This window comes from Saimiri boliviensis, chromosome 14 (genome assembly GCF_048565385.1).
Source record: "Saimiri boliviensis isolate mSaiBol1 chromosome 14, mSaiBol1.pri, whole genome shotgun sequence".
NCBI classification, from domain to species: Eukaryota; Metazoa; Chordata; class Mammalia; order Primates; family Cebidae; genus Saimiri; species Saimiri boliviensis.
In genome coordinates, this window is record NC_133462.1 from 46,711,117 (window position 1) to 46,737,689 (window position 26,573).

The 26,573-nt window shown below is 51.7% G+C and overlaps 1 protein-coding gene across 3 annotated transcripts; it reads left to right on the forward strand.

Moving 5' to 3' along the window:
• Positions 1–816: 816 nt before the first annotated feature.
• SLC41A1 (solute carrier family 41 member 1) lies at positions 817–26,164 on the forward strand. 3 transcript variants are annotated; one of them, XM_074384917.1, is made up of 11 exons: positions 817–913; positions 3,528–4,554; positions 14,018–14,125; positions 15,230–15,301; positions 15,941–16,085; positions 16,231–16,377; positions 16,982–17,129; positions 17,985–18,064; positions 19,513–19,647; positions 19,968–20,116; positions 23,571–26,164. In XM_074384917.1, the coding sequence occupies exons 2-11, from the start codon at positions 4,183–4,185 to the stop codon at positions 23,754–23,756; spliced, it is 1,542 nt and encodes a 513-aa protein (XP_074241018.1). In that variant the 5' UTR covers positions 817–913; positions 3,528–4,182; the 3' UTR covers positions 23,757–26,164. The 3 variants fall into 3 exon arrangements, with proteins under 3 accessions (XP_074241018.1, XP_003938384.1, XP_010347287.1); XM_003938335.4 differs by lacking the exon at positions 817–913 and adding an exon at positions 1,407–1,803; XM_010348985.3 differs by lacking the exons at positions 817–913; positions 23,571–26,164 and adding exons at positions 1,425–1,803; positions 20,237–21,072.
• Positions 26,165–26,573: the final 409 nt, after the last annotated feature.

The following is a 26,573-nucleotide window of genomic DNA, read 5'->3' on the forward strand; positions in this document are numbered from 1 at the left end:
CACCTTTCTGGACAAGGCCCCGGGTTTCCCAATCTAGCAGCTACTTCTCCGGGCAGAGAAACCCAGTATTTGAAGCCAAAACTGGGGTCTGAGACCCCAATGTTTTGCTCTACTAGGTCCTATGAGTCTGCAGGCCCTTGATGCAAATCCCCCAGAGCTGAGCGGGAATTATCCTGGGGGTACTGGTTTGCGGTGGGTGAGAACAGGTTTGGGTATGTGTATTTGCCATCCTTGTCAAAAGGAATGACCCGCTCAGCTTGCTGTGTGTGCTCTTGTGTACATGTGCCCAAAGTTTCATACACAGCACTGCGTTCTCCTTTTCCCAGGCACATCTCTGCTCCAAACCCTATTCAGGGGTCTAGAGCGATGTTCAAATGCCACTTGAGCCACTTTCCGGGAGAAAAAGGACAGGAAGGAACCGTTGGTCACAGGTCCCACTGACAAGAGGGGAAAACGTGGGGGTGGGGGTTCCTTTATGGGTGAGGTCACAACCCCTGCACAAAAACATCCCAAAGAGAACTGGCATTGAGCTTGTGTTGGAGAGGTGGAGATACCCCAGGGAGGAAGTGGCGAAAGGCGAGCATGGGAACACCCCTCTTTGATCCGAAAAGGTGCGTCAGGGAAAGTTGAGTTTCGTTTAGCCCGCGATGGAGACATCTCTCCCCACGCTGCCACCAAGCTCAGTGGTTCAAAGGAAGTGAGGCTCCCCTCCGCCCCGACCTCAGGCCAGGCGTGTGCGACCCCAGCCGTGAGTGTGACCTCCTTTCCCTCCCGCCCGCCCCCACCCCTTTCAAGGCTGGGACTTTTTTAAGGCCGGATTCGTCAGGGGTGAGCCATTTGCTAAAGGAACGCGGAATCTGTAGGGAGCCGAAGGTGACGAGCCTGCGGGAGAGGAGCTGTGTCCCAGAGCAAGGTAGGGACTGTTCTGTCCGGGTACCTAGAGCGAGGAGGGAGTGAGCACGGGATGGCTGGTTGAGCCTGGGGGTCAGAGCTGTCGGGCAGGCTGGCTCCACGGGGGCGTTTGCCTGTCTTTCCGAAGGCCAGAGGCTCCAAGGAAACATCCAGAGGCAGGAGAGGACGCGCACTGGCGCACACGCCTCTCAAAGGCTGCAGGGGCTGCGGCGCGGCGCAGCGGGCCCCCGGGGGGCAGCACCCTGCGGTGAACCAGTGGCAGCGGGCACCTCGGACCCCGGTCGATGGGCGCTGGGACCCGCGTGCTCCAGGCGCGTAGAGCCAGCTCCCGGTTCCCGTCAGTCCTCACACTGCGTTTCCCCGGCGCCCCGCCTCCTGGGCACGAAGCGAAGGAAAGGGGCCGGGCCGAGGTTGAGCCCTCCCCCTCCCTAGTCCCTCATTGGCTGCTGCTGTTGTCCATCCGAGAATCTATTTTTGATGGGGGGGTGCCACCCAGTCTGCCCCAGATCACGTTTGCCACCGGCAGCCAACCAGTTGGGCCCAAGTCCGCGGGCAAGAAGTGATTGGGGGGAGTGAGCTCGGCCGCCCCCCCCGGTTCCCCGTCCGGGTGCCCCCCCGCCGGGCCCGAAGCGGTATATCCTGCCCTCCCCGGCCACCTCCCCCGCGTGGAAGCGGAGCGGCGGCCTCGTTGTAAAGCAGAAGGGAAATGTAGCCAGCCGGGTGTCGCGGCTGGACGCTCGCCTTGGCTGGGGGTGTGGGGGGGGGCACGCCGGGGGCCAAGGAGGACTGCCGAGGAGGAGTGATGAGAAGAGGGGGTACCCTGCACCCCCCGAGAGCACAGGCCCAGCTGCCAGTCGCCAGGCGGCCCCCTTCCTCCCAAGCGAGGGGCAGGTCAGTCCTGCGGGGTCCTGGGGCCGGGAGGGGGTGGTGGAGGGCGGGAGACCTGGCGCGCTGCGCATTTGCTGAATCTGAGTGGTGGAGAGACGGAGGAGGCCACCCAGTTACTTTCTCTCCCTCCTCGGGGTTGGGGATACTAAAATGGGTCTTTTTTGTCCCCGCCTGGGAGGAGGGGATAGGGCGTCCTGGGTCACTTTTGCTTCTTTCGTCCCAGGGCCTTAGGCCCATCTGAAGTCTCTTTGCTGGGGGAGTGGTGAGGGAGGACTGGCTTCCCCTCCTGCCTGAGAGCCCCCTCGCAGGTTCAGTGGCCTGCCAGGAACACAGGAGGGAGGCGGGGGTGTCAGCATTTAGCGGACTCAGAAACTTTTCTGGCATAGGGGCAGTGGACTCAGAGGTTTCCTTCTGGATCTCTGGGGAGGGACTTTGAAAGAACCACAGTACTGTGCTTAAGGAGATTGGAAAAGGGAGTCCTGGTGGGTGACTGAATTGATAGAGGAAACCAATTCTCCTGGGCCAGTTCCTGGGCTTTGATGCTGCCTTTCCTAACTGAAGTTGACTAATTGTGTGTGTTTGGAATACTTAAGGACCTGTTCCTCTTACCTGGTGGAACTCTCTTTAAATTTATTTTTTACGAATAAGAGCTCTTCTGGTGAATTGGAAAAAGATGGAAGTCCATGAGGAATAAGGAATCTTCGGGATTCCTTTAGGCGAAGAGAAGTGGAGCCATTACAGCTAAAGAGATGCATTTGGAGCAGCTGCATATTGGCTTATGGTGCTTTGGTTTTTGTTTTGGGGGTTTTTTTTATTGCTACTTTTGTTTTTTTGTTTTTTGTTTCTAAGAATTCCACTATATTTAACTCTCAGTAACCCTGGGGAACAGGAGGAGCCTAATTAACTGAAATGCGTGGGTAATAAGCAGTCGTTTTATGCTCTGTCCCTTCTAACTGAGATAAGTCCCTTGTCCTATCTGACAAGCTCACAGGGCCAAGAGCAGGAGGAGAGGGGGAGAGACAGAGGCCTGGATCCCAGTCAGCTGTCTGAGCTCTTTGTAACACTGTTGACTCTCAAGGGCAGGAGTGGGTAGGCCTCTGGCTCTTGGCCTTGGTCGGGCAGGCTTGCCCTACTGCCCAGAGAGTCCTCCTAACTTTGTTTTGTTTTCTCAGAAGCTGGAACATTTGGGGGTCTGGGGGACTTCACTCAGCAATCAGTTTCTCCCTGTTTCTTTGCCCTGGGTGGCTTTCTGTTGCTGTCTTGTGATGATGCTAAGCAGTCACTTTATACAGGGGTGGCTGTGTGGCAGGGAGTTAGTGGCTGAATTTGTAACTGAACCCCACTTAAAATAATCCAGGGTTTTTAATGGCATTGAAGAAGAGGCTCGCTGAGGATATGCTTACCCACCCCCGGTTGCCGAGGAAACAACGCCAAGGGCTCTTGCACAGCATCTTCCTAATCCCAGGCTGGTCACATCTCAGTGCTGGTGACCAAGGTGGTGATCACCCAGGAGGGTTGCTGCTGGGCAGGATGGCAGGAATAGCTCCCACTGAGTCTCCAGATGGAGCAGTGCAGGACTGAGTAATTTATGCAGAAAAAGGGAGGCAAATAAGAAACTATAACTATATGCAAACTCCTAGCTGCCTTTGGGGGGGATGTTCTCCCAGTAGGAGCCGTCCTTTGCTTTAGCATAACGTTCTTTTTTTTTCCTTCTCCTTCCCACATAGGTGTTCCACACTGATTCTCGTGACTTTAAGGACCAGGGATTTGAAGAGGTATTAGCTCTTCCCAGGAAGGAAGGAAGTTTCCGGAAGAGAGAGGAAAGACAACAGACGCTGTGCTGGGACCAGCAGAGCCTGAGGAACTGTGGAAAGCTGACGGAGCCCAGCCTAAGGAGCGGGAAGGAGCCGCAGCCCCGGGGTTGGCACTGTGTTCCAAAAGATTTGAACTCAAGCTGCTTTCCGTGGAAGAGGGCCACTTCAGAGGGCACCCCAGACTCTGGTTGAGCTCTTCTACTCTGGATGCCCCCTGCTCTGAGGAGCCTGCCTCTGAGAACCAAAGAAGATAAGAGGACACACACATTTCCCTCGAGCACAGAGCTGGTGGGTTGGAGTCAGGCCGCTGCACCCCTAGTGGCTGGTTGCTGAGTGTGGTGAGGAGTTTCTTGTTTCTCCCCAGCTTGTGGCTTCAGTGCTTGATGGGGCTGCCTGTTGGTGGATCAGTTTTTGCAGTGCCTGGCAGGAGTGGAGAGCCGTGGGAAGAGGTCCCGCGGCGCCCAAGCCTGGGTTTACCCCAAGACTAAGTTCTTTCCCAAGTTAGAGAGGGAGAGAGAAAGCAAAAAGAAGAGAGAAAAGTTCTCCCTTCCCCTCCTCCCTGCCTGTCATGTCCTCTAAGCCAGAGCCGAAGGACGTCCACCAGCTGAACGGGACTGGCCCTACTGCCTCTCCCTGCTCTTCAGATGGCCCCGGGAGAGAGCCCTTGGCTGGGACCTCAGAGTTCCTGGGGCCTGATGGGGCTGGGGTAGAGGTGGTGATTGAGTCTCGGGCCAACGCCAAGGGGGTTCGGGAGGAGGACGCCCTGCTGGAGAACGGGAGTCAGAGCAACGAAAGTGACGACGTCAGCACAGACCGTGGCCCTGCGCCACCCTCCCCGCTCAAGGAGACCTCCTTTTCTATCGGGCTGCAAGTGCTGTTTCCATTCCTCCTGGCAGGCTTTGGGACCGTGGCTGCCGGCATGGTGTTGGACATCGTGCAGGTAGGACCTGAGGAAGGCAGCTCTTAACTGGGAGCCCAGGGCCACCTTTGCCCACTGGGAAACTTGGAACTTCCTCTCTACCTCCCTGTCAGAAGTGGCTGCTGCTTCCTAGAATGCTGTTTCCCTTTGGATCATGTCCTGGGTTTCTTCTTGGTCTAGTTCCTTTCTAAAGAAGCCTCAAGGAAGCGGAGTAGCCCCGGGGAGGTGATCAGGGCAATCTTGCTAAATAGAAACAGAATTGGCTCCGCAGCTCAGGCTTGGGAGAGGAGAGCCGGAACAGGGTGGTTGCTTGCCATCTCTCCCGAGCATTCCTGCCTAGCCCAGCTCAGTAGGAGACATTTACAAGGGTGTCCTCTTGATGCCTTTACCCCCTGCATTTAGGGTTTCAAGGATACCCATAGTAGAAAGCTCAGTTTCAAGCCTCTCCTCCATCCCCCTACTGGGCAGGAATTTGTTCAGCTGCCAAGAGGGTCTCAAATTAAGTGGGAAAGCTCTTAAAGGCATTTGTGTTGCTTATCTTCCTGTAACCTTGGCAGAATCCCCTTGGGGGCTGGGGTTGGACACTTGCTGTCTGATGCACGATTTGAAGATTTGGTGTAACCAGACTCATTACCTGCTGTAAATGGGGACAAAGTGAAACTAGGCCTGTGCAGAACTGTCTCTCCTCTTTGCTCCTTACCTGTCATTCTGAACCTGCCCTGGGCAAAAAGGGCTCGTTATGAGGCCATTGGATTAAAGGAAGGATGAGAGTCGGAAGGACCTGGAAGCTAAGAGCCAGAGACATGCTATGTTAGTTTATTGTGAGTCAGGACTTATGAAGAAGGTCCGAGAGAGAAAGTTTTGATTCTAGATAAACGTTTTTGAGGCACAGTGTGGCACACCAAACTTCTTGAAGGTGCTGGGTTTCTCTAAGTAAATCAGCAGTGTGTGTCGAATTCCTGCTGAGTGCTGTCCTCTGTCCTAGGTACTCAGAGAAATATTAATACAAAGGCAGGAAGAGATCTGGCCTTTGCTTTTCGGGCCCCCCGGTGTTCCCTGCCTATGATATCTCCCAGAAGGACACGAAGCTTAGCATCACCTTCCCTGTGCCAAGCCAGCCCTACAGACCATAGTGATGTAGGGTCCTGCTGGTAGGTCTCACCATGCCTGTGTCCCGGGATACTGAACGTGGTTGGTTCTTGATAGTGCACACACATGGAGCACTTTGACTTGAGCCCTTCGGGGAAACCCTGTACCTTTGGTTGCTCATGAGCATGGTGTTAAGTCATGCCAAAGTGCCTTGCACTGCCTCCCCTTTCCCCAAACCTGTTATCTTGAAGATTGTTCCTACATAAAGGTTGGGAAGCCAGGCTGGAGCTTTGGGTTCCTCCTTCTAGTGGCTGCTCCTCCTTCTAGGGCAGTGACTGGGACAGGAGGAGGAGGAGAAAGAGACTGGGTAACATTTTTCTCCACCTCTTCTCTTCCTTTCCTGTGGCCTGGGTTCTCATTCTTGGAGTTTTTGTGTTCTAGTTTGATACCTACAAAGGGTGCAGAGCCAGGGTCTAGAGGTGAACTGAATAGGGTTGCCTTATTTTCTGGGTAACAATAATGGTAGTGGGGAAGCATTTTGGGGGCTCTTCTGTAGGCCCATGTGGTAGGATCCATAATCATCTCCATTGTGTAGGCAGGGAACCTGTAGCTTAGAGGGATTAGGTAACTTGTCCCTGGTCATCTGACCCCAGAGCCCACACCACTAACCCTTGTGGCCTTCACATGGCCATGGTTTGCCAGTTGGTTAAAAACTCTGAGAGGGGGCTGGGCTTGGTGGCTAATGCCTGTAATCCCAGCACTTAGGGAGGCTGAGGCGGATGGATCACTTGAGGTCAGGAATTCAAGACCAGCCTGGCCAACATGGCAGAACCCTGTCTCTACTAAAAATTTTTTTTTAAATAGCTGGGCATGGTGGTGGGCACCTGTAGTCCCAGCTACTTGGAAGCTGAGGCAGGAGAATCATTTGAGCTCGAGAGACAGAGGCTACAGCATGCCAAGATCGCACCACTGCACTCCAACCTGGGTGACAGAGTGAGACTCCATTTCAAAAAAAAAAAAAAAAAAAAACTCTGGCTGGGCATGGTGGCTTATGCCTGTAATATCAGCACTTTTGGAGGCTGAGACAGGAGGATCACTTGAAGCCATGAGTTCAAGAGCAGCCTGGGTAACAAAGACCTTGTCTCTCTAAAAAAAAAAAAAAAATACCCTAGCATGGTGGCATTCTCTTGTAATTCCAGCACTTTGAGAGGCTGAGATAAGAATGATCACTTGAGCCCAGGAACTTGCAGTTGCAATGAGCTACCACTGCACTCGAGCCTTAGCGACAGAGCCAAACCCTGTCCCCCCACCAAAAAAAAAAAAAAAAAAAAAAAAAAAAGACTCTAGGAGGAGCCTATTCTCTTTGTCTTTCCCAGAAGAATAGGGTGAACCGGAATCCAGATGAATTAGAGTTATCTTCTGAAGTGAGCAAGAACAAAAGTTCTTAGAGGGGACAGGGAGGGACCCCCACACGCAACACATCCCTGTCCATCCCACACACTCAGATTCCAAAGCTTCTGATATGTTGTCCCACCCCCACTCCAGCCCCATGAGCTGGAGACATTGAGAGGCCTTGGTAGGGAACCTTTGGAGCTGCCCTCAGTGTGGCACCTAGGCTCACCCCAGAGCTAGGGTCCACTTGGTGTGGATGACAATGGCAGGTTTGTCCTCGTCCTCCCTCCCCCAGCCTTGCTGCTACAGCTGGGCTGGAGCAGGCCCTGCAGATGGCTATAGGGAGATGGCAGGAGTGGGCGAGTGCAGAGGGACCAACACATGGGACCACAACAGGGAGATTCTTATTCCACATCCACGGGAGCGAAAGGGGGACTGGCAATCTCAGATTCAGGAAGAGCAGGACAGTTTCTAAGGATTCACACCTATATTCCCCCATCACAAGCTAAGATGGCCTTCAGTGAGACAGAGTCTGAAAGTGCCTAAGAGCCTGGGGCCATCTGGAGAAGTTGGCTATGGGGCATCCCTGGCATCTTGGAGCAACTGAGCAGGAATCCGTGTTGGCCCTGGTTCCAGTGTCTCCTTTGTCCAGGGGCCCCATCTTTCCTTGCTGCTGCAGAAAACTTGGTTTCTCTTTTACCAACGCAATACAAAAAAATTAAATTTTTGCTTTCATTTTTGTTTGAGACGGAGTCTCGCATTATTGCCCAGGCTGGAGTGCAGTGGCACCATCTTGGCTCAGTGCAACCTCCACCTTCTGGGTTCGATTCTTCTGCCTCAGCCTCCTGAGTAGCTGGGACTACAGGTGCACACCATAATGCCCAGTTAATTTTTGTATTTTTAGTAGAGACGGGGTTTCACCATATTAGCCAGGCTGGTCTGGAACTCCTGACCTTGTGACTCGCCCACCTTGGCCTCCCATAGTGCTGGGACTCAGGCGTGAGCCACTGCGCTGAGCCCTAAAATTGAATTTGAATTTAAAAAAAGAAAAAGAAAACCCACTGTCTTCCTAGAAGGCTCATTTCTGCCTCCTCTTATCTGCCCTCCCCTAAATGTGCACAGCAGCATCTGCAGTGAAATAAGGGGCTGGTGTACTGGCCCAAAGAAGGAAATGGATGAATGGACCGCGATCTGCTCTAACTTCCCAACCATGGCTGAAAGTGCCTGCGGCATCTGGAAGGGAAGCAGGCTGGAGCCTGGTGTTGGCTTCTGAAGGGGATTTGGGATACGGGAGCCTCCTCACTGTAGGGGCCTTGTGCCCGTCCCCCCTGTTTGGTCTTAGGCTGCTGTGGACACCTTGCTCCCTTTTTCTGTCAGCCTTTGTGAGGGATGGGGTGGCAGGAGGTAGTGTGCCCATCTGCACTTTATTTCACAGCTAGGTTAAGACAGGTGACTCTCAGGTCCTTATTTTAACTCACTGCACACCGGCTAAGGATCTCAAAGAAAGTAGACCCTGCTGTGTATACAGAAGTCTACAGCAATGAAAGTGGATAGCAAGCGTGGCCTTGGGGAAGTAGAGTGGGAAGGAAGTATTCCTCCCGTGCGTGGCCTGCTCCTGTCGCCACAGCATCCCTGGGCAGGACCCTCATCTCTGCTTCACTTGACCACCCCTTCTGCTTTTCCCATCTCTGTCCCCTGCCTGCTGTCAGGGACCCGTTTGCTTTGCATTGTACCACATCATATATCCAGGTGTTGCCCTAAAGCCCTTTCCTAGACACCTAGAGGATGCCTCTGGGAAAAGCCTGAGACAAGTGAAACCTGGGGTTGCTGTGATCTCACCTGACCCAGTCTTTATCCTAAAAGGTCAGCTCCAGCACAACATCTCCCACAGGAGCCCAGATTCACCCACAGCCTGGAGCCTAGAGCTGATATCTGGGAATGTAAGTCTTCTGAGGTGTCTGAGGCTAGAACCCTGGAAGGCAGGTGGGGGTCAGTGTATGACCTTGGAGGAGGATTGGAAGAAGCGTATTGGAAGGGCAAGGAAGAGGTACTGGCAGGACCACTGAGGATGGAGACTTAAGGTGATTTTTGTGCCTCAGGATTCGTTTTGACTATGGGGTAAGCAGTCTCTTCCCTCACCTCCAGAATGCCAGGGAACTATGAGCCCCTCACCCCAAGGTTAGAGAAGGAAAGGGATGAGGGGCTGCATTTCTGAGAAGCAGTTAAAATCTGGCTGCTCCCCTCACCCCCAAGCAGGGCAGCACTTCCTGGAACGTGCCCTTTTTCATCCCCATCAGGGCAGGAAGGCGTGGGTGGCTGCTTGGCGGACGGGTGTGACTTCAGGGGCAGATACTTCCAGCCTGGATGAACAGGACAGGGCTGAATTTGGCCACAGGAAGAAGAAGAGCTATTCACTGTCTGCCCCTGCCACATCCTGCCTACTCCTAACCTCGGGGCCACCCTGATTCCTGGGCTGGTTTCACATCTCCAGCCTCCAGCATCTCTTCCCAGAGTCCTTTGCGTGCCCATGTGTCAGAGGCTTTCTGGCTGAGCTGCAGCTTTGAGAGTGTTGTGGGTGAAGAAAGTATGTGTGTAGGAATTGGCTTCTCTGACCCAAGTGCCAACTCAGGGCTTTGCTAGCCAGGGGGTCAGGTAGTGTGAGGTTCCAGGCTACGTTCTGTAAGAGTCAGGAAGACATTGGCATAGGGGCTGTTACTGTGACTGCTCCCTCTCCTTGCGTCTGTCTCTCATCCCATCGCTCCTAAAATTCCGTACTTCCTAGGTCCTCCTGTAGCTATAAGAAGAGTGTGGGCTGGGCGTGGTGACTCACGCTTGTAATCCCAGCACTTTGGGAGGCGAGGCAGGTGGATCACGAGGTCAAGAGATCGAGACTATCCTGGTCAACATGGTGAAACCCCGTCTCTACCAAAATACAAAAATTAGCTGGGTATGGTGGTGCACACCTGTAGTCCCAGCTACTCAGGAGGCTGAGGCAGGAGAATTGCTTGAACCCGGGAGCCGGAAGTTGTGGTGAGCTGAGATCGCACCGTTGCACTCCAGCCTGGGTAACAAGAGCGAAACTCCGTCTCAAAAAAAAAAAAAAAAAGAAGAGTGTGCATTGTGCTGGAAGGTGGAGAGATTTGGGGGTGCTTATGGTAGCAGCCAGAGGAACTTAGCTGAGCTTTATTCATTAAATAATAATAAAAGCAAGCAATATCCCTTACAAACAGTTCAGAAGAGTTGCTTACATACACGTAGGGTCTTTTCTTCTGGGCTTTTTCTTTCTACAAGTACATCTACGTTACATATACCTACCTGGAGAAGTGAGATTTTCATGGAGCTGGCAGCTTGGAAGCAGGGTGGAGCCGGTGAAGATGAAGTGTGAGGCTGTGCTCTGAGAGGAGCTTTGAAAGCCCACAAGAGAGGGGAGAAGAGGGGGGATTGTTCCCGTCTCTGGGGCTGGTTTGGGAGGAAGAAGGTGAAGCAGAGCAAGGCTGGACTGCAGGGAGCTGGAGCCTCAGTGGTATTTACCAGTCCTGTCCAAGAGTAACAGTCCCCAAGTTGATCCAGGGCAGATGGGGCTCACTGGGGCTGCCTTCTCTCTGCAGGGTCTGAGGGTGGGAAGGGATTCACCTCCTTTCAGTGTTTGAAGAGGACTGGCTCATCCTGTGGCTGCCTGGAAGCCCAGAAACTGTTGCTGAGATGGGAAGCCATCTCTTTCCCTTCGTTAGTCCTCACAGAGGGGCTTCCCTGAGGAGAGTCCCAGGTCTTGGCCAGACCAGGAGCTCAGGCAAGCGTATGCTCCAGCCCTGATGAAATGAGCCCTTCCCCAGGGTCCTGTGAGGCCGCCCACCCCTTCCACACAGAGAGCTCTGACAAGAGAGGTTCTTGCCTTATACAGCCACCCAGCACCCAGTCTCTCCTGGTCTCAAGCCCTAGCCCCATCCCCTCTGATAGCCTTGCTTATCTTTTTGGTTATTGTGGTTAAAAAAAAAAAAGTAACATAAAATTTTCCATCTTAACCCTTTTAAGTGTGCTGTTCAATAGTACTAAATGTATTCACCTCGTGTGCAGCCGATCTCCAGAACTTCTCATCTCCCCAGCTGACACTCTGCACCTGTTCAACACTCACTCTTTTCCCTGTTCCCTCAGCCCCTTGTTCCCACCCATTCCCCCTTCTGCCTCTATGAATTTTACTACTTAGTCTGAGCACAGTACCTCATACCTGTAGTCCCAGCACTTTGGGAGGTCAAGGCAGGGATCCTTTGAGCTCAGGAGTTTGAGACCAGCCTAGGCAATATAGTGAAACACCTGTCTCTACAAAAAATACAGAAATTAGCCAGGTGTAGTGGTACATGCCAGTAGTCCCAACTACCCAGGAGGCTGAGATGGGAGGATGGCGGGAGCCCGAAGCCATGATTGCACCACTGCACTCCAGCCTGGGCCACAGAGTGAGACCGTGTCTCAAAAAAAAAAAAAAAAGAACTTGACTACTTTGGATACCTCAGATAAGTGGAGTCATACACTGTTTTTTCTGACTGGATTAGTAGTGTCATGTCCTCAAGTTTCATCCGTATTATAGCATGTGACAGGATTTTCTTCCTTTCTAAGGCTGAGAACTGTTCCGTGGTTTGGATGCACCACACTGTACATGTTGTTTAGCCCTTCATTCCTTGATGGACATTTGGGTTGTTTCCACCTCTTGGTTATTGCTTAGAGTGCTACTGTGAACATGAGCATACAAATATATCTTCAAGACCTTGCTTTCTATTCTTTTGGAGACATATCCAGTAGGATTGCTGGATCATGTGGTGGTTTTATTTTCAATTTTTTGAAAACCCGTGCACCGTTTTTCATAGCAGTTGCACCATTTTATAGTCCCACCAAGAGTGCACAAGGGTTCCAATCTCCATATCCTTTTTTTCTTTCTTGAGTTGGAGTCTCGCTCTGTCACCCAGGCTGGAGTGCAGTGGCACTGTCTCAGCTCACTGCAGCCTCCGCCTCCCAGGTTCAAGTGATTCTCCTGCCTCAGCCCCCCCAGTCAGTAGCTGGGATTACAGGTGTGCACCACCACTCCTGGCTAATTTTTGTATTTTTAGTAGAGACAGGGTTTCACCATGTTTTGGCCAGGCTGGTCTCTAACTCCTGACCTCAAGTGATCCACCCGCCTTGGCCTCCCAAAGTGCTGGGATTACAAGCCTAAGCCACTGTGCCCAGCCCAATCTCCAGATCCTTGCTAACACTGATCATTTTTGGTGTTTTTAAATAGTAGCCATCCTAATAGGGATGAGGTGATCTCTTACTTATCTACAGTACTGCTCATCTTAACGGTAGAGTGTCGGTGTTGGAATTGCCTTGAGAGACCATCTGATCTGGTCCCTGAGTTGAACATTCTTCGAAAGCTTGAGGTCCTTGTAACTTGTCTAAGGTGTCCAGCTGGTCTACATGGGGAGGCATATTGGGGAGATAAGCAAGAGGCCCATCGCTGCTGTCTCCTGTAGGAGACCCCCGGCTCTCGGTCCAGTGTCCTTGCCCAATACAGTGCTTGGCCTCCCAGCCATGATACCCAAACCAACCCATATACACCCACCTGGCCACCTGCCTCCTCTTCCCTCCCCAAACCTGGAGGCTTCCCATTCTTAAAGGGAACCACGTACCCTGTCAGGGCCAGGGAGAGAGACACAATCCTCACCTTTTTCCAAGTCCTCAGTTTCAATTGCAAGTAAAGTAGCTTTCAAATAGCCAGTCCTGGCTCCTACAGACCTCTTAGCACTGACTAGTAGAATACTCTCTGAACTTCAGTTTCCTCATTCACAAAATGGGGATAAAAATAGCCCCTGCTGGCTGGGCATGGTGGCCCATGCCTGTAATCCCAGCACTTTGGGAGGCCGAGGTGTGCAGATCACAAGGTCAGGAGTTCGAGACCAGCCTGACCAACATGGTAAAATCCTGTTTGTACGAAAAATACAAAAATTAGCTGGGTGTGGTGGTGCATGCCTGTAATCCTGGCTACTTGGGAACCTGAGGCAGGAGAATCGCTTGAAACCAGGAGATGGAGGTTGCAGTGAGCCCAGATGGCGCCACTGCACTCCAGCCTGGGTAACAGAGTAAGACTCTATCTCAAAAAAAAAAAAAAAAAAAAAAAAAAAAAAAAATAGCCTCTACCTTATTGGGTTGTTAAGATGATTAAATAGGAAAATACATGGAGAGCACTTAGCCTAGCACACAGTCAGTCCTTAACAGATGTTAACCAAAGACTTTGGTAGGACACCCAGGATTGATTGTCTTGGGAGAGAACTCAGGTCTCCTGACTACCAGTCCAGGGCTCTTCGTATAGGAATACACTTGCTTCTCCTTGCTGAGAGATTGAGGAAGGTGTGTGGGGTAAGGGACTGCATGGAGGAATAAGAAGCCTCTTGCAGGCCAGCATTCAGAGGTTTGGAGGCCACAGTCTTCATTCAGAGCCTGTTCAGAAGGAGAGTTGCTGTGGCTGAGGCCCAAAGACCTTGGAGATAGAAACCAAACAAACTCTCTCATCTCCCCAGCCTCGGCCCCAGCCCCGTGGAGCCCAACTCTCCACAGCTGAGACAACAGAGAAACTGGACCGAAGGCAAAGGGGCCAGGGATTGCACTTTGAGGGGGGATTGGAAAGGAGTTTTGGGGTGTCAGGCAGCCCAGGGCAGCTCCGCCGTGTGGGTCCCCATTATGCTTCCCCACCCAGCTCCAGGAAAGCAGACAGAGGAGGTAGACCAGGCTGAGAGTCTCCCAAATGGCAGAGACCCTCTCCATCTCCCCGGTTCTGGGTGGCAGGAAGGGGGGCTGTGTTGTTTGAAGAATCATGGGCTTGGTTTGGTTCCAGGGTTCTTGGACGAAAGGTGGCTGGCGTGCTCACTCCCTGCTGATTCTATTTCCTCCTCGAGCCCCTGATCTCAGACTATCTGTTCAAACTCAATGCCCGCCCTTTGGGGCACTGAAATTCCTGGGTTCTGTTTTCACCTTGTAGCACTGGGAAGTCTTCCAGAAGGTGACAGAGGTCTTCATCCTAGTGCCCGCACTGCTGGGGCTCAAAGGGAACCTGGAAATGACCCTGGCATCAAGGCTCTCCACTGCAGTGAGTGTTCTGGCTGGGAGGAATGGGGCACAGAGAGGACTCTGGGCGGCACAGAGCCGGAGACTGGAAGAGGGCTGTGGGCCCTTCTCCACTGCCCAGTCCTGGAGTGTGGGGCTGGGGTGGGAAGGGAGGGCCTGGCTGGGCAGGTGTAGGGAGATCCCAGATCTGCTCCTGGGCAGGGGCTCCCTGCCCAAAGTGGTTCCCAGGCTTGGTTTCTGGATGTCCCAGCCGTCCCTGGACTCCTGCCCCACCCCCTACCTCTCAACCACCTCGTGACTGTTTGTGCAGCTTTGACAGGCAGGCATCATGCTGGTTCCTCCACCCGCACAGATGGGGGCCTCCTCTGATCTCCAGCCCTGCCTTGCAGCTGGGCAGGAGCAGAGCCAGGCCCTCCCAGCACCCCTAGCCCCCCGGCCATCCATCCTTTTCCCCGTGGCAGCTTGTTCTTCTTTAAGGGAACAGAGAGGAGCTGCTCATCACTCCTACCTCCCGCAATCATCAGCCATGATGATTCAGGGCCTGAACAGATAGACAGTCCTGGGTTGAAGGTGGGAGATGATAAAACTCAGGAGCCCAAGGATGTCCCTGCATAGCCAGGAGTCTAGAGAAGGTGACAGAGAGAAGTGGCATCCAACTTAACCCGCCCTGACTTGCCCTACCCGACTTCTGGCCCATGCCACCCACTCCTTCCCAAATACTCTTGGAGTCTCAGTCCTGCCGCTGACCTTTCCTTCCCTGGGATAGCAGGCTGGCTTCAGAGTCAGGAACTGGATTGTTCTGATCCATGCAGCAATGGACTGCCCAGATAAGCAAGACAAAGGATGGAATTTGCCTCTGCTCAGCTGGTGTCCTGAGAGGAAGAGAAGAGAATGCTTCTAGGGGACCCCCTTTCCCAAGCTCCACCCAGCTGCAGGAGCTCAGCTTTAGCTCCTTCCCTCTCACCTCACTTTCCCTGATCCTGCCTCACTTTTCCAGGACTTTCAGGTCCTGCTGTCTGAGTCTTAGGCCCCATGTACTGTCTCGTGATCTAAGCAGGAGCCTAATGGATGGAGCTGCAGGCCTTTTCCAGCCTGGAGCTCTAGCCCCTTGCCCTCCCTTTCCCAGGCCAACATTGGACACATGGACACACCCAAGGAGCTCTGGCGGATGATCACTGGGAACATGGCCCTCATCCAGGTAAGAAGGCAGGGACCAGAGAGGGTGGGCTAAGCTTTCCCCTTAGGAATCTCTGAAAGGCTTAGGTCAGCCCCAGCTGGCTCCTGAGCAAATCTCCAATGTCCCACTGAGGTGGCTTCCCCCAGAGTAACTCTAGGAGGTAACTAGGTTATCCAGGAAAATGCCCAAGATGAGGAGGGTCCCTGCATCATCCATTCCAGTTCTCAGTTCCTAGTGGTGTGGGCGCCTTTGAGTCCCAGCTGATCGTGGCAATATGAGCAAACTCAGGAGTGCCGAGATGTCCTGTGCCACTGCTGTCCCATCTCCCCATGAGACCACACAGGTTCAGACTGGGAGCCTTCAGGCTTTGACTCTGGGCAGAAGGCTCCAGCTCTGTTGAACCTCACTCCCATCCCCAGAGGCACACTCATTCAGCCAGTAACGTGTTCTGGGCTCCTGCAGGGTGCACTGCGCAGTACTAGTGTCTGGTGTGAACCTAAATAAATAAAGACATCCTTCCAGCCTGGGAGGACTGGACAGTGCAGTCCAGCCTGCCTCATGGGGCTACAGCCAGGAAGAGGTCTGCCCAGATGCTCAGTGACCTCAGTTTAGGAACCCCACTGAGTTCAGGGCTTTCCAAGTTACCACTCCTCTCCCCAGGTGCAGGCCACAGTGGTGGGCTTCCTGGCGTCCATTGCAGCCGTCGTCTTTGGCTGGATCCCTGATGGCCACTTCAGTATTCCACACGCCTTCCTGCTCTGTGCTAGCAGCGTGGCCACAGCCTTCATTGCCTCACTGGTACTGGGTAAGGAAGGGAGGGCGCAAAAGAGTAAGGGGTGCTGCCCCCAGAGGTGTTGACTGCACCTGGCACTTCCACTCTCTCTTTTTGTTTGTTGAGATCCCTTTATCTCTTCTCTCCCTCCCTGACCCTCCCCCCACTTCCTCAACAGGTATGATCATGATTGGAGTCATCATTGGCTCTCGCAAGATTGGGATCAACCCAGACAACGTGGCCACACCCATTGCTGCCAGCCTGGGTGACCTCATCACCTTGGCGCTGCTCTCAGGCATCAGCTGGGGACTCTACCTGGAACTGAGTGAGCCACCAAGAGTGTGGCGGGGGTGGACTCCTGGGTGGGATTGGGAGAGATGATAGCAGTTTGCAAATGTGCTAGAGTTTCTTCTGTGTTCTTAAACCACTTGGTTTGAACACAGGTTGTAGTAATTCCTGATCTTAGGGATATGAAGCTAAGTACTGATCTCAAATCCAAGCAGATATCAGGGGCAGGGGAAAAGTGTCAGAAGTATATTTCTGTTTGGTCCTCCAGATTCTTGCTTCTCTTGGAGGGTTGAGGGGGAAAGCATAAAGGAAAGGAACCAGAGGCTGGGATCTGCTTACAAAATGAAGAAGGGGGTAGGAGATGGTGATTTCTGGGGTCCAGTCAGGAGACCTAGAGTCTGGTCTCTATTCCAGTTCAGTGCCTGGGTAGCTTTCTACCTTGGTTTTCTCATCCGTAAAATGGAAAAGGCTGGTCCCACTTACCTCCTGAGCTGCCAGTGAAGATCAAATGGGGTAACGTGTTTACTGGCATTTAGTGTAGTCTTGCTATTGACCTGCTGGGACATTTTCAGGCTGAGCCAGGGAGAAACTGGGAGTGGGAAACCACAGTGCTTATCTCCCTCTGATCTCTGCCCTCTCAGATCACTGGCGATACATCTACCCACTGGTGTGTGCTTTCTTTGTGGCCCTGCTGCCTGTCTGGGTGGTGCTGGCCCGACGAAGCCCAGCCACGAGGGAGGTGTTGTACTCCGGCTGGGAGCCTGTTATTATTGCCATGGCCATCAGCAGGTAGGCTGGGGCCCTGAGTAGCTACTGTACCCCACTGCTGCCCTGCCACAGACTTCCTTTTAAACCCTGGAGAGATGAGGTGGGGGTCAGACCCTAGAATTGTATCCGTCACATGTCCTTCTGTTGAAAATGACAGAACCATCTAAACTGGGTTGCATTCCAAGGCAGAACATACTGGCCTGGAGAACCCAAAGAGGCACAGCTGAATTCAGGGACATAGCTAAGATCAGGGCTCTCAGCTCTGCTCTTCTCTGTCATGGCCTGCAGTCCAGATTTATGCTTTTCTTACTCCTACCAATTCCAGTGGAGAGAGGGATTCTTTCCCCCAACAGTTCTACCAAGTTCCAGAATAGAGTTGCCCTGCTTCTCATCTGGTGACACGACTATCTCCAAAGCAGTCAGTGTGGCCTTGGGGCTGCGATACTCTGATTGGATGGACCTGGAGCCTAACCATCATTGAGGCAATGTCACCTGAGCCACAGTCACTGAGCTTGAGAGGAAAAGCCCGGTGCTAGTACCAGAAAGGGAAGCAAATGCTGAGTGGGCAGAAAACAGAGGTCGTCACAGGCAGGTGGTCCTGCAGGCTGCTCCTCCCGCCAACTTAGAGGGCAGGTACAGGAGGTGGTTGTCTAACCCAGTACAACCGGTTTGTTCTGGGGTCACCGTGCCCAGTGGGAATGTTATGAGCAGCACCTAATCCCGTCAGGGGCGGCAAGGACTGGATGCTGAGGAACTCCTGAGAGCCATGGTGCTTCCCCTTCATCTCCAAGGCTAGGTGGGCCCGACCTCTCTTCCCAGAGACCACAGCAGAACCCTTAGTGGTCTTTGTGTCATTTTGTCTTTGTGTCTCTATAGTGTGGGAGGCCTCATCTTGGACAAGACGGTCTCAGACCCCAACTTTGCAGGGATGGCTGTCTTCACACCTGTGATTAATGGTGAGGTCTGGGCGTCAGCTGTCGGAGGGCAGGGCTGGGGGGAGGAAAGGGACAGGAGAGGACTTGAGGGGTTGGCTTCTGTATCAGTCAGGATTCCAGCAGACAAGAGAATCTAGCTCAGATGATTCAAGACTTTAATGAAGGAACTGCTTACAGAGGTGGGAGCAGAGTAAAAGGATGGATAAGGGGTGTTGAAGCACCCAGAGATTAGCGACAATGGGAAGCCTGTAGTCCTAAAGGGTCGGGGGAGTATCTTAGTCCATTAACTGTTGCTAGAACAGAATACTTGAAACTGGCTAATTTATAAAGAAAAGAGGTTTATTTAGCTCACAGTTCTGGAGGCTGGAGAGTTCAAGATTGGGTGGCTGCTTCTAGTGAGGGCCTCATGCTTCCTCCAAACATCCAAATGGAGAAACAGGAGGAAAACTGGGCGGGTGCAAAATGGGCAAAACAGGAGAGGCAAACCTCGCTTTATGACAGCCCACTCTTATGGGAACTGTACCTTTCCCAAGGAAGACATTAGTCCATCCTAATGACCTATTTACTCTTAAAGGCACCACCTCCCAATACCACCACATTGGGGACCAAGCCTCAACATGAGTTTTGATGGGGACAAACTATATTCAAACCGTAATCGGGAGGGAATAGCATTATGGGAGCCCAATGAAAGCTCTGTCCTTGCTTCCAACCGGGGGAAGCCACTGCTAAAAAGCAGGAGGGATTGCAAAAGAAATACCCGGTCTCTCTCTCTACCTGCCCTCTGGTCACCTGCTCTTGCCTCCCACTGAACAAACACAGTGGAAGCAGCCAGCAAGGAAAACTGGGTGATCCAATCTGTGGAGACCGTTCCCCCGGCGCTCAGAGCAAGGCTGAAAAGAGCAGGGCCCAGGCTGGGATGTGAGGGCAACAGAGAAATCAGCACAGGTTCCGGCAGAGACACCAGGTTCCAGGAGTTTGGAGCTCAGACCTGATCCTTGAAACTGGTTACCAGAACCAGCACATGAGCATGGGTGCCTGGGTCTGCTCGGAGCATTGGAGAGGGGGTGGGGTTAGGCAGGGCTTTGTCACCTCAGCATAGGAAGGCAGGTGCACACACTGTCCTGGTGGAGAAGTCAGGCTCTCTGAGTCTGCAGATCTGCACAGATCCTTTCCAGCACTGTCGTAGCTATGCCAGGAGAACATGGAACTGCTGCATCTCCGTAGAGGGAAGGATGAGGGAGGCTGGGAGATGCCCTGGAAGCAGGGGTCTTTGTCTTCCTTCTTAGTGCCTTACTCTTCTCTTGGGGACTGGTGAATGGGTGATGCCCACATAGACCCCCCTGTGTAGGGGCCTATAAAGACAGAGGGCGGTGCCTCTGTAGATATAAGACAAAGAGTGGGAAGATTATTTCTTTCCCATTCCTCCTCCTGATCCTCATCTGTGTCTAAGCCTGTCTGTGTCTCTGCAGGTGTTGGGGGCAATCTGGTGGCAGTGCAGGCCAGCCGTATCTCCACCTTCCTGCACATGAATGGAATGCCAGGAGAGAACTCTGAGCAAGCTCCTCGCCGCTGCCCCAGTCCTTGTACCACCTTCTTTAGTCCTGGTAATGCCAGATTCCCAGCCTCCTAGCCCCAGGGGGAGTGGGCCTACTGTCAGTGAGCATCACTTAAGAGACAGCTGAGACCCAGAACCACAGCTTCTCCTTCTCTGCTGGGCTGTGCCAGCTGTTCTGAAGGGCAGAGCCCAGACAGGAGGTCTTTTCCTGGGGCACCCTAGGGGTTGGAGACCATAGGATGGAGAAGTAGAGACATTCATCTGTCTGTTGCCCTGGGGTATGGTGCAGTCCCTCCTGACTTTGAAAGGCCTTCTGGGGCCAGGTCTTCTCCTCACCTCCTCTTTACACCCTCTTTTCCCCAATTCCAGATGTGAATTCTCGCTCAGCCCGGGTCCTCTTCCTTCTCGTGGTCCCAGGACACCTGGTGTTCCTCTACACCATCAGCTGTATGCAGGGTGGGCACACCACCCTCACACTCATCTTCATCATCTTCTATATGACAGCTGCACTGCTCCAGGTACTAAGTGGCAGGAGCAGGGGCATGGGCATGGGAAGGGGCCGAGATGCCCTGCAGGGATGGGAGAGGAGGCCAGACTTGGCCTCTTGGACACTCAACTGACCTTTTTCTCTGCATCAGGGCAGCTGATAAACACTGGACAAGGGTGCAGGAGAACAGATGGTGGTTCCAGTAGAGTCACTACCATGCTGTGTAACTTTGACCCTATTATTTTACTTCTCTGATCCTCAGCGATACATTTGTAAATTGAGAGGAATGGAACAGTGGTGGTAGTTTTCATGCAGGTGGTTGTAGGATGCTGACCACATGGGCTTTGCATGCCACCCGCACTGGACACAGAGCTCCAAGTGGCTCTGTTTTGCATGCTGGGCTTTCTCAAGAAATTCATTTGCATAAAGGGTCCGATAGCTTGAAAAACTGTCAAAGCCACCACAGTAGATAATCTGTCTGTTGGATCCTGCCAGCATTGCCATTCCTTAATACCATGATACTTTCTTCCTTCTTGTATTATTACATTTTTAAAGCTTTTTATTTTGAAAAGCTTCAGATCTGTAAGAAGTTCTCAAAAAAAAAGTTCAGAAATCACATATACCGTTACCCAATTTCCCTCCATGGGAAAATAACATCTTGCATAACTATAGGACAGTATCAAAATCAGGAAATCAGTTTTGATACAATCCACAGTGCCTATTCAGATTGTACCAGTTTTATCTGCACTGTATGTGTGTGTGTGTGTGTGTGTGTGTGTGTATGTGTGTGTGGGTGTGTGTGTGTTTGTGTGTGTGTATGTGTGTGTGTGTTTGTGTGTGTGGGTGTGTGTGTGTTTGTGTGTGGGGGGGTGTGGGGGTGTGTGTTTGTGTGTGTATGTGTGTGTGTGTTTGTGTGTGGGGGGGTGTGGGGGTGTGTGTTTGTGTGTGTATGTGTGTGTGTGTTTGTGTGTGGGGGTGTGTGTGTGTTTGTGTGTGTGGGTGCGTGTGTGTGGGGGGGGGTGTGTGGGTGTGTGTGGGTGTGTGTGTGGGTGTGGGTGTGGGTGTGTGTATGTGTGTGTGTGGGTGTGGGTGTGGATGTGTGTGTGGGTGTGTGTATGTGTGTGTGTGGGTGGGTGTGTGTGTGGGTGTGGGTGTGGGTGTATGAGTGGGGGGGTGTATGCTATGCAGTTTTCATCACAAGTGTAGATTTGTGTGATCACCGCTATAACTAAAATACAGAAAACTTTCATCACCACAAGTCTCCCTCATGCTACCCCTTTACAGCTAGATCCACCCTTATTATTATATTTTAAATTTTTATTTGATTTTTGAACAGTCACATAGTTCAAAAATGTTTTAAGTTCATAGTGAAACCTCAGCGGAAAGTCTTCTCTTCCGTCCTCTTCTTCACAGCCATCCATTTCACAGACCATCAGTATTATCCCTTTGTCGCGTATCCTTCGAACATATTCTCTCTTTATAAAAGTAAACATATGTTTTTTATTTCCCTCCTCTTTATTACACACATGTGGTAAACTGTACACACTGTCCGTGCCCTGCATTTTTCACTTTAGTTGATCTTAAAGATCATTCCGTATCAATACATAAAGAGAAAAACACCCTGATTTTCTTACGGCTGCGTTTTATTCTATGATACACAGACTCTACTTTTATTTCGCCAGTCCTGTATTGATTAACACCTATCCCTCGAGCCCCTTCACCCCCAGCCTTAGAAAGGTTGTATTCCGACCTCTTGGCAGGGGCAGGCTGAGAATCAGCCATATGCTGTTGCCCTGCAGCAGTTAGACAAGCTGCCGTGTTTCACTGCTAGTGGGTTCCAGTGCAGCACGTGGTGGGAAGGTGGGGGTGGGGGTGCCGAGGGTCTTTGTAGGAGGGTCTTTGGTGGAGGTTTTCAGCTCATCCCTTGGCCTGGATTGGAAAGGATGAGACTCGGTGCCATTACCTGTGGTGAATACCCTGGGAGACACTCTTGGCTCTGCTCTCCTCTCTAGATCTGCGAAGGGCCAGAGCATGACACTTGATCCCCTGTAAAGGCTATTATTGATCCCTTTGCTACCTCCTCCCAGCCACGTGTTCTGGGGCCTGCTTAGGAGACTGGAATATGAGGACAGCGGCTACCATTCCCTTCCTAGGGCATGTCCCAAAGGCCTCCTGCCCATACTTTTTATTTGGGACCCTTCTGCAGCTGCTACAAAGGGTGTGAAGTTATGGAGGGTGGGGAAGCCAAGGCCGTGGGGGCACAAGACACCAATGTGCAGGGGAAGGGAGAGTGTGAAAAGTCACCTCTGGCTTCCCTGGAGAGAGGGCAGGATTTTCTCAGGCAGAGCCTAAACTTAAAAAAAAAAACAAAAGAGAGAGAGAGAGAGAGAGAGGGCGGGTGGGGGGAGAGGACAGGAGAGCAGCCAAGATTGCCTAAAAATAGATATCAGTTCTGGCTTCTGGATCCATTAGGAGCTGTGGTTCCTGCATCTGGATCCCTTAGGGCAGAATTTTCCTACTGTGCAGATTCTAGGAGATTCAGGCCTGCCCCACCGTGGTATTCTAGATCAAGGGCATCACCAACTTAAAAGTGCATATAAATCTTGTTAAATTCAGACTGACACAGGAGGGTCAGAGATTCTGCATTTCTGACAAGTGCCCAGCTGTTGCTGCTGCTGGTCCTGGGCCCACTAGCAAAATTCTGATCTGAATCATTCTTAATTATCTGTATTGAAAGAAGGTAAGCAAGAGCACGGATAAAATCATAGTCGCAGATCATCTCAAATTAGTTTAAATTGGGATGTATTGTCTGCTTTATATTAATATTGAGGTGACTTATTCACAATTCAGCTTTATTAGGACTAACGTTAAAATAAACTTCCATTCTTGGAGCCCAGAGAATGGAAAGGAAATGGAATGGAAAGCCACAACAACAAAATGAAAAGGGTCAGGAGGAAGCCAGCTTGGGATAATCATCTGTTACTCAGACAACTGCCAGCAGCAGCTTCAAACGCTATCCTTATACCACTTTGTCTAGAGAAGAAATCCCTTTAGGAAAAGCTGACTCCAACAGCCAGCCCCCTGCCAGGCTCCTGGAAAGGCCAACATGGCAGGAATTGGAGTGATCCCAGAATGAGGTGACCCAGAGTTAGAAGCAAGAGGGCTGAGTTCCTGCAACAAGTCGGATTTAGCCCAGGAAGCTCCTTGTTTGGTAAATTTGGGAACAGAATATAATGCTGATGTGGGTGACCCTGGGTCATAGCAGCATCTTCCTTTCCGAAGAGCTCTTACTGTCTCTGTTGTCTGCTCAAGGTGGTAATTGTGGGGTGGAGGAACACAGAGAAGCTGCTGGGGTGGAAAGATGAAGATAAAAAGGACTGTGGCCAGCCAAGCCTTGTGATGCACTGAATGGGTCTGATCGTGTGGCCTCTGGCTCCCCCTGGAGAGAGGGGATGGCTACAGGCCGGGCCCTTTTGTCTCCACAGGTGCTGATTCTCCTGTACATCGCAGACTGGATGGTGCACTGGATGTGGGGCCGGGGCCTGGACCCGGACAACTTCTCCATCCCATACTTGACTGCTCTGGGGGACCTGCTTGGCACTGGGCTCCTAGCACTCAGCTTCCATGTCCTCTGGCTCATAGGGGACCGAGACACGGATGTCGGGGACTAGCTTCATCACTCAACCTTTTCCCCATCCCTCTGCACTTTCTATTTGAAATTTTTCTTTTGTTCCCCTGTCCCTACTCCACCCCACACTCCCACCTCTTTCTGGGACTTCACTTTGATACCAAATTCTCATTATTTTCAATGGGAATTTTTATACGTTGAGCCAAGTTTGTATAGCAGGAATTCAGGAAAGACAGACGGACTGAGATAAGCAGTACAAGTAGATTTTTGAGACAATCACCAAGTGCAATTTCATGGTGGGTGCCTCCAGGTGAGGTGGATTGGGGCAGGGGAGTTTTGTCTGGAATCTGGGGACACTGGGTTTGGCTTTAGCAACTTGTCTTGGCCCTAATGAGAAACGCTTCGTAGGTGGGCTCTGGATTTTCGGTTTTGTTTTCTTTTTGTTTATCTATTTTGTTTTTGGTTTTGGTTGAACAGAGGGACAGAGGAATAAGTAACACTCCCAAACACACACATACTTTTGTAGAAAAGGACCAACTTCAACGCTCTGGACAGGAGACAGCTGCTCCAGGGCCCTGTGATCCCAGCTCTATTCCTTGCCCCCTGGACCTAACCCCTCCCACTCGCAGAAAGAGTAAGGTGGACTAAGCCCTCAATTTGTGCACGTCTCTTGCTCGATTGTCTGATCAACGTCAACAACCCATCCCTCTGATCATTTGCAGTTGATCATCGTATCCAGGAAAACGTGAAAAGTGGACTCTTCTCCCTGTTGACCCATGTCCACCTATAGGTTCCCCAAAATCCAAATTCTCCCTGGGCCCAGAGGACTGATTCTTGGTCTCTCTTCAACCTTCATCTCAAATTGTCTCTAAGCACTACCTTCCTCAGAGCTTGCCAGGTTGGGTTTTGAGATTAGGGACAGGTCATGGCGATGTGGAGAGCAGTTGGGAGGTTGAGGACAACCAGGGGCGTCTTACTGCTGCAGTTTCTCCTGAGGACATAATCACTTGGTCACCTTGGGCCCCGTCACCTCCTAAAATTACTCATTCTGTCATGCCCTAGAGGTCAGCTTTCCTCTTTCTTGGCTTCTGCCCACAAACATTCACTATTCATTCATTCGCTCATTCAACAAATATGCAGCCTCTGCAAGATTAGCTCCTCTGCAGGCATGGTCTGAAACGTTCTTTGAGCAATATTTATTGGGTGCCTACTATGTGTTAGGTACTGTGCCTGGCACTGACTAGCCAGTGGTAAGGGAAACACAGCTCTAACCTCACCTCATTCTCAAGGTTACAAATGCCATGTGCCCCTTTCAATCTGGTGGAGAAAGTTTCCTCGTTGTAAGAATTTGCATCTACTTCAAGCCAGATTCTTCTGCCTCTTTCTCCTTCCTAGACTCCAACTCTGTGCAATGCTGACCACAGCTAGAGCCACCAGCCCCATTGCTCAACGAGTGTCTATTTCCCTAAACGACCCTTCCTCACATTCCCTTTCCTCCACCTCTCCTCACCCAGCACCCAAAAGAGGATTTAGAATTAGCAAGCTGGACATCAACTGGTTGTTTCTACTTTTCTCTGCCTAGCACAAAATTGGGAGAAAACCGGAGCCTCCATCCGCAGTCACACGTGATCTGGGCATTTGGATGTAGGCTTTTTCTAGCTTCTCAGAAGCCTCCGCAGAAACCCTTCCATCTGTAGCCTCCAGGGCCCACCTCCAAGGGAAGGCTTAGGCAATGATCCCATTTCTACCAACACCATGCCTTATCCCAGGAACTTGCCCTAAACCTCCAGAGACCATCTTTCCTCTCCCTCCATTTCTACCCAGGCCTCCACGCCTCCTTCTGGAATCGTAGAACCTTAGAATTGGAAGAAATTGTAGAGGTTACCTAGCTGGAGTTGTGTCCAACACAGTTCATTAACACCAGCCTGGGTTTGTTTTTTCTTCTCCCTCTGGACTTTCTTCATCTTTTCCTCCACCTCAGAACCTACTTGCACACACATTCTTCTTGTACAGGCAGCGAAACCAACTCTCTGCCCCTAAGGCTATGTCTCTGTGGTCTCCAGCCACCCCTTCCCCAGTCACTCACTCCCTCCTTCATCTCTGGAATTTGGCCAGGCAGTCCCAGAAGACTCTGGAGTGACCTCCTTTGCCTAAAAGGCAGACAAGTAGGCATGTCCCAGGCCCTGAGTGTGTGAGCAGAGGAGGACTGTAGGGTGAAAGGGAAAGAAAATGAAGTTGGCTTTCATGGAAGATTCATTTCTTTTCCCCGACTGTACCAACTGCATGTACTTTTGGCCTGGCTGCAAGGAGCAATATTGGTTTACTCTCGTATCCTTAAAAAGTTACAGAACTGTGTCTTAAGAGAATTATTTATAGTTACTATAACTGAATTGACAAATGTCAACTTAACTGATAAATTATATTTGGTAAAATAAAGAGGACGTTTATTTAGATGGTGTTTCCTGTCTGTCTCATCAAAAAGCAGCTTCAGCTGTTGTCTTGGGCCCCTCTGTAGGCTTTACCCTCTCCTCACTCAGGAGTAGAAAGGGGCCAAAGTATGACAAGAAATGAAACATCTCATGTTCGGGCGCAGTGGCTCAAGCCTGTAATCCCAGCACTTTGGGAGGCCGAAGCGGGTGGATCACGAGGTCGAGAGATCGAGACCATCCTGGTCAACATAGTGAAACCCCGTCTCTACTAAAAATACAAAAAACTAGCTGGGCATGGTGGCGCGTGCCTGTAATCCCAGCTACTTAGGAGGCTGAGGCAGGAGAATTGCCTGAACCCAGGAGGCGGAGGTTGCGGTGAGCCGAGATCGCGCCATTGCACTCCAGCCTGGGTAACAAGAGCGAAACTCCGT

Bases quoted from the DNA above. Each gene is read 5' to 3' on its own strand.
- SLC41A1 (XM_074384917.1), top strand. From the start codon at position 4,183: ATGTCCTCTAAGCCAGAGCCGAAGGACGTCCACCAGCTGAACGGGACT. The intron at 14,126-15,229 runs GTGAGTGTTCTG...TCCCTTTCCCAG, and splicing joins CATCAAGGCTCTCCACTGCA to GCCAACATTGGACACATGGA. The intron at 20,117-23,570 runs GTACTAAGTGGC...TTGTCTCCACAG, and splicing joins TGACAGCTGCACTGCTCCAG to GTGCTGATTCTCCTGTACAT.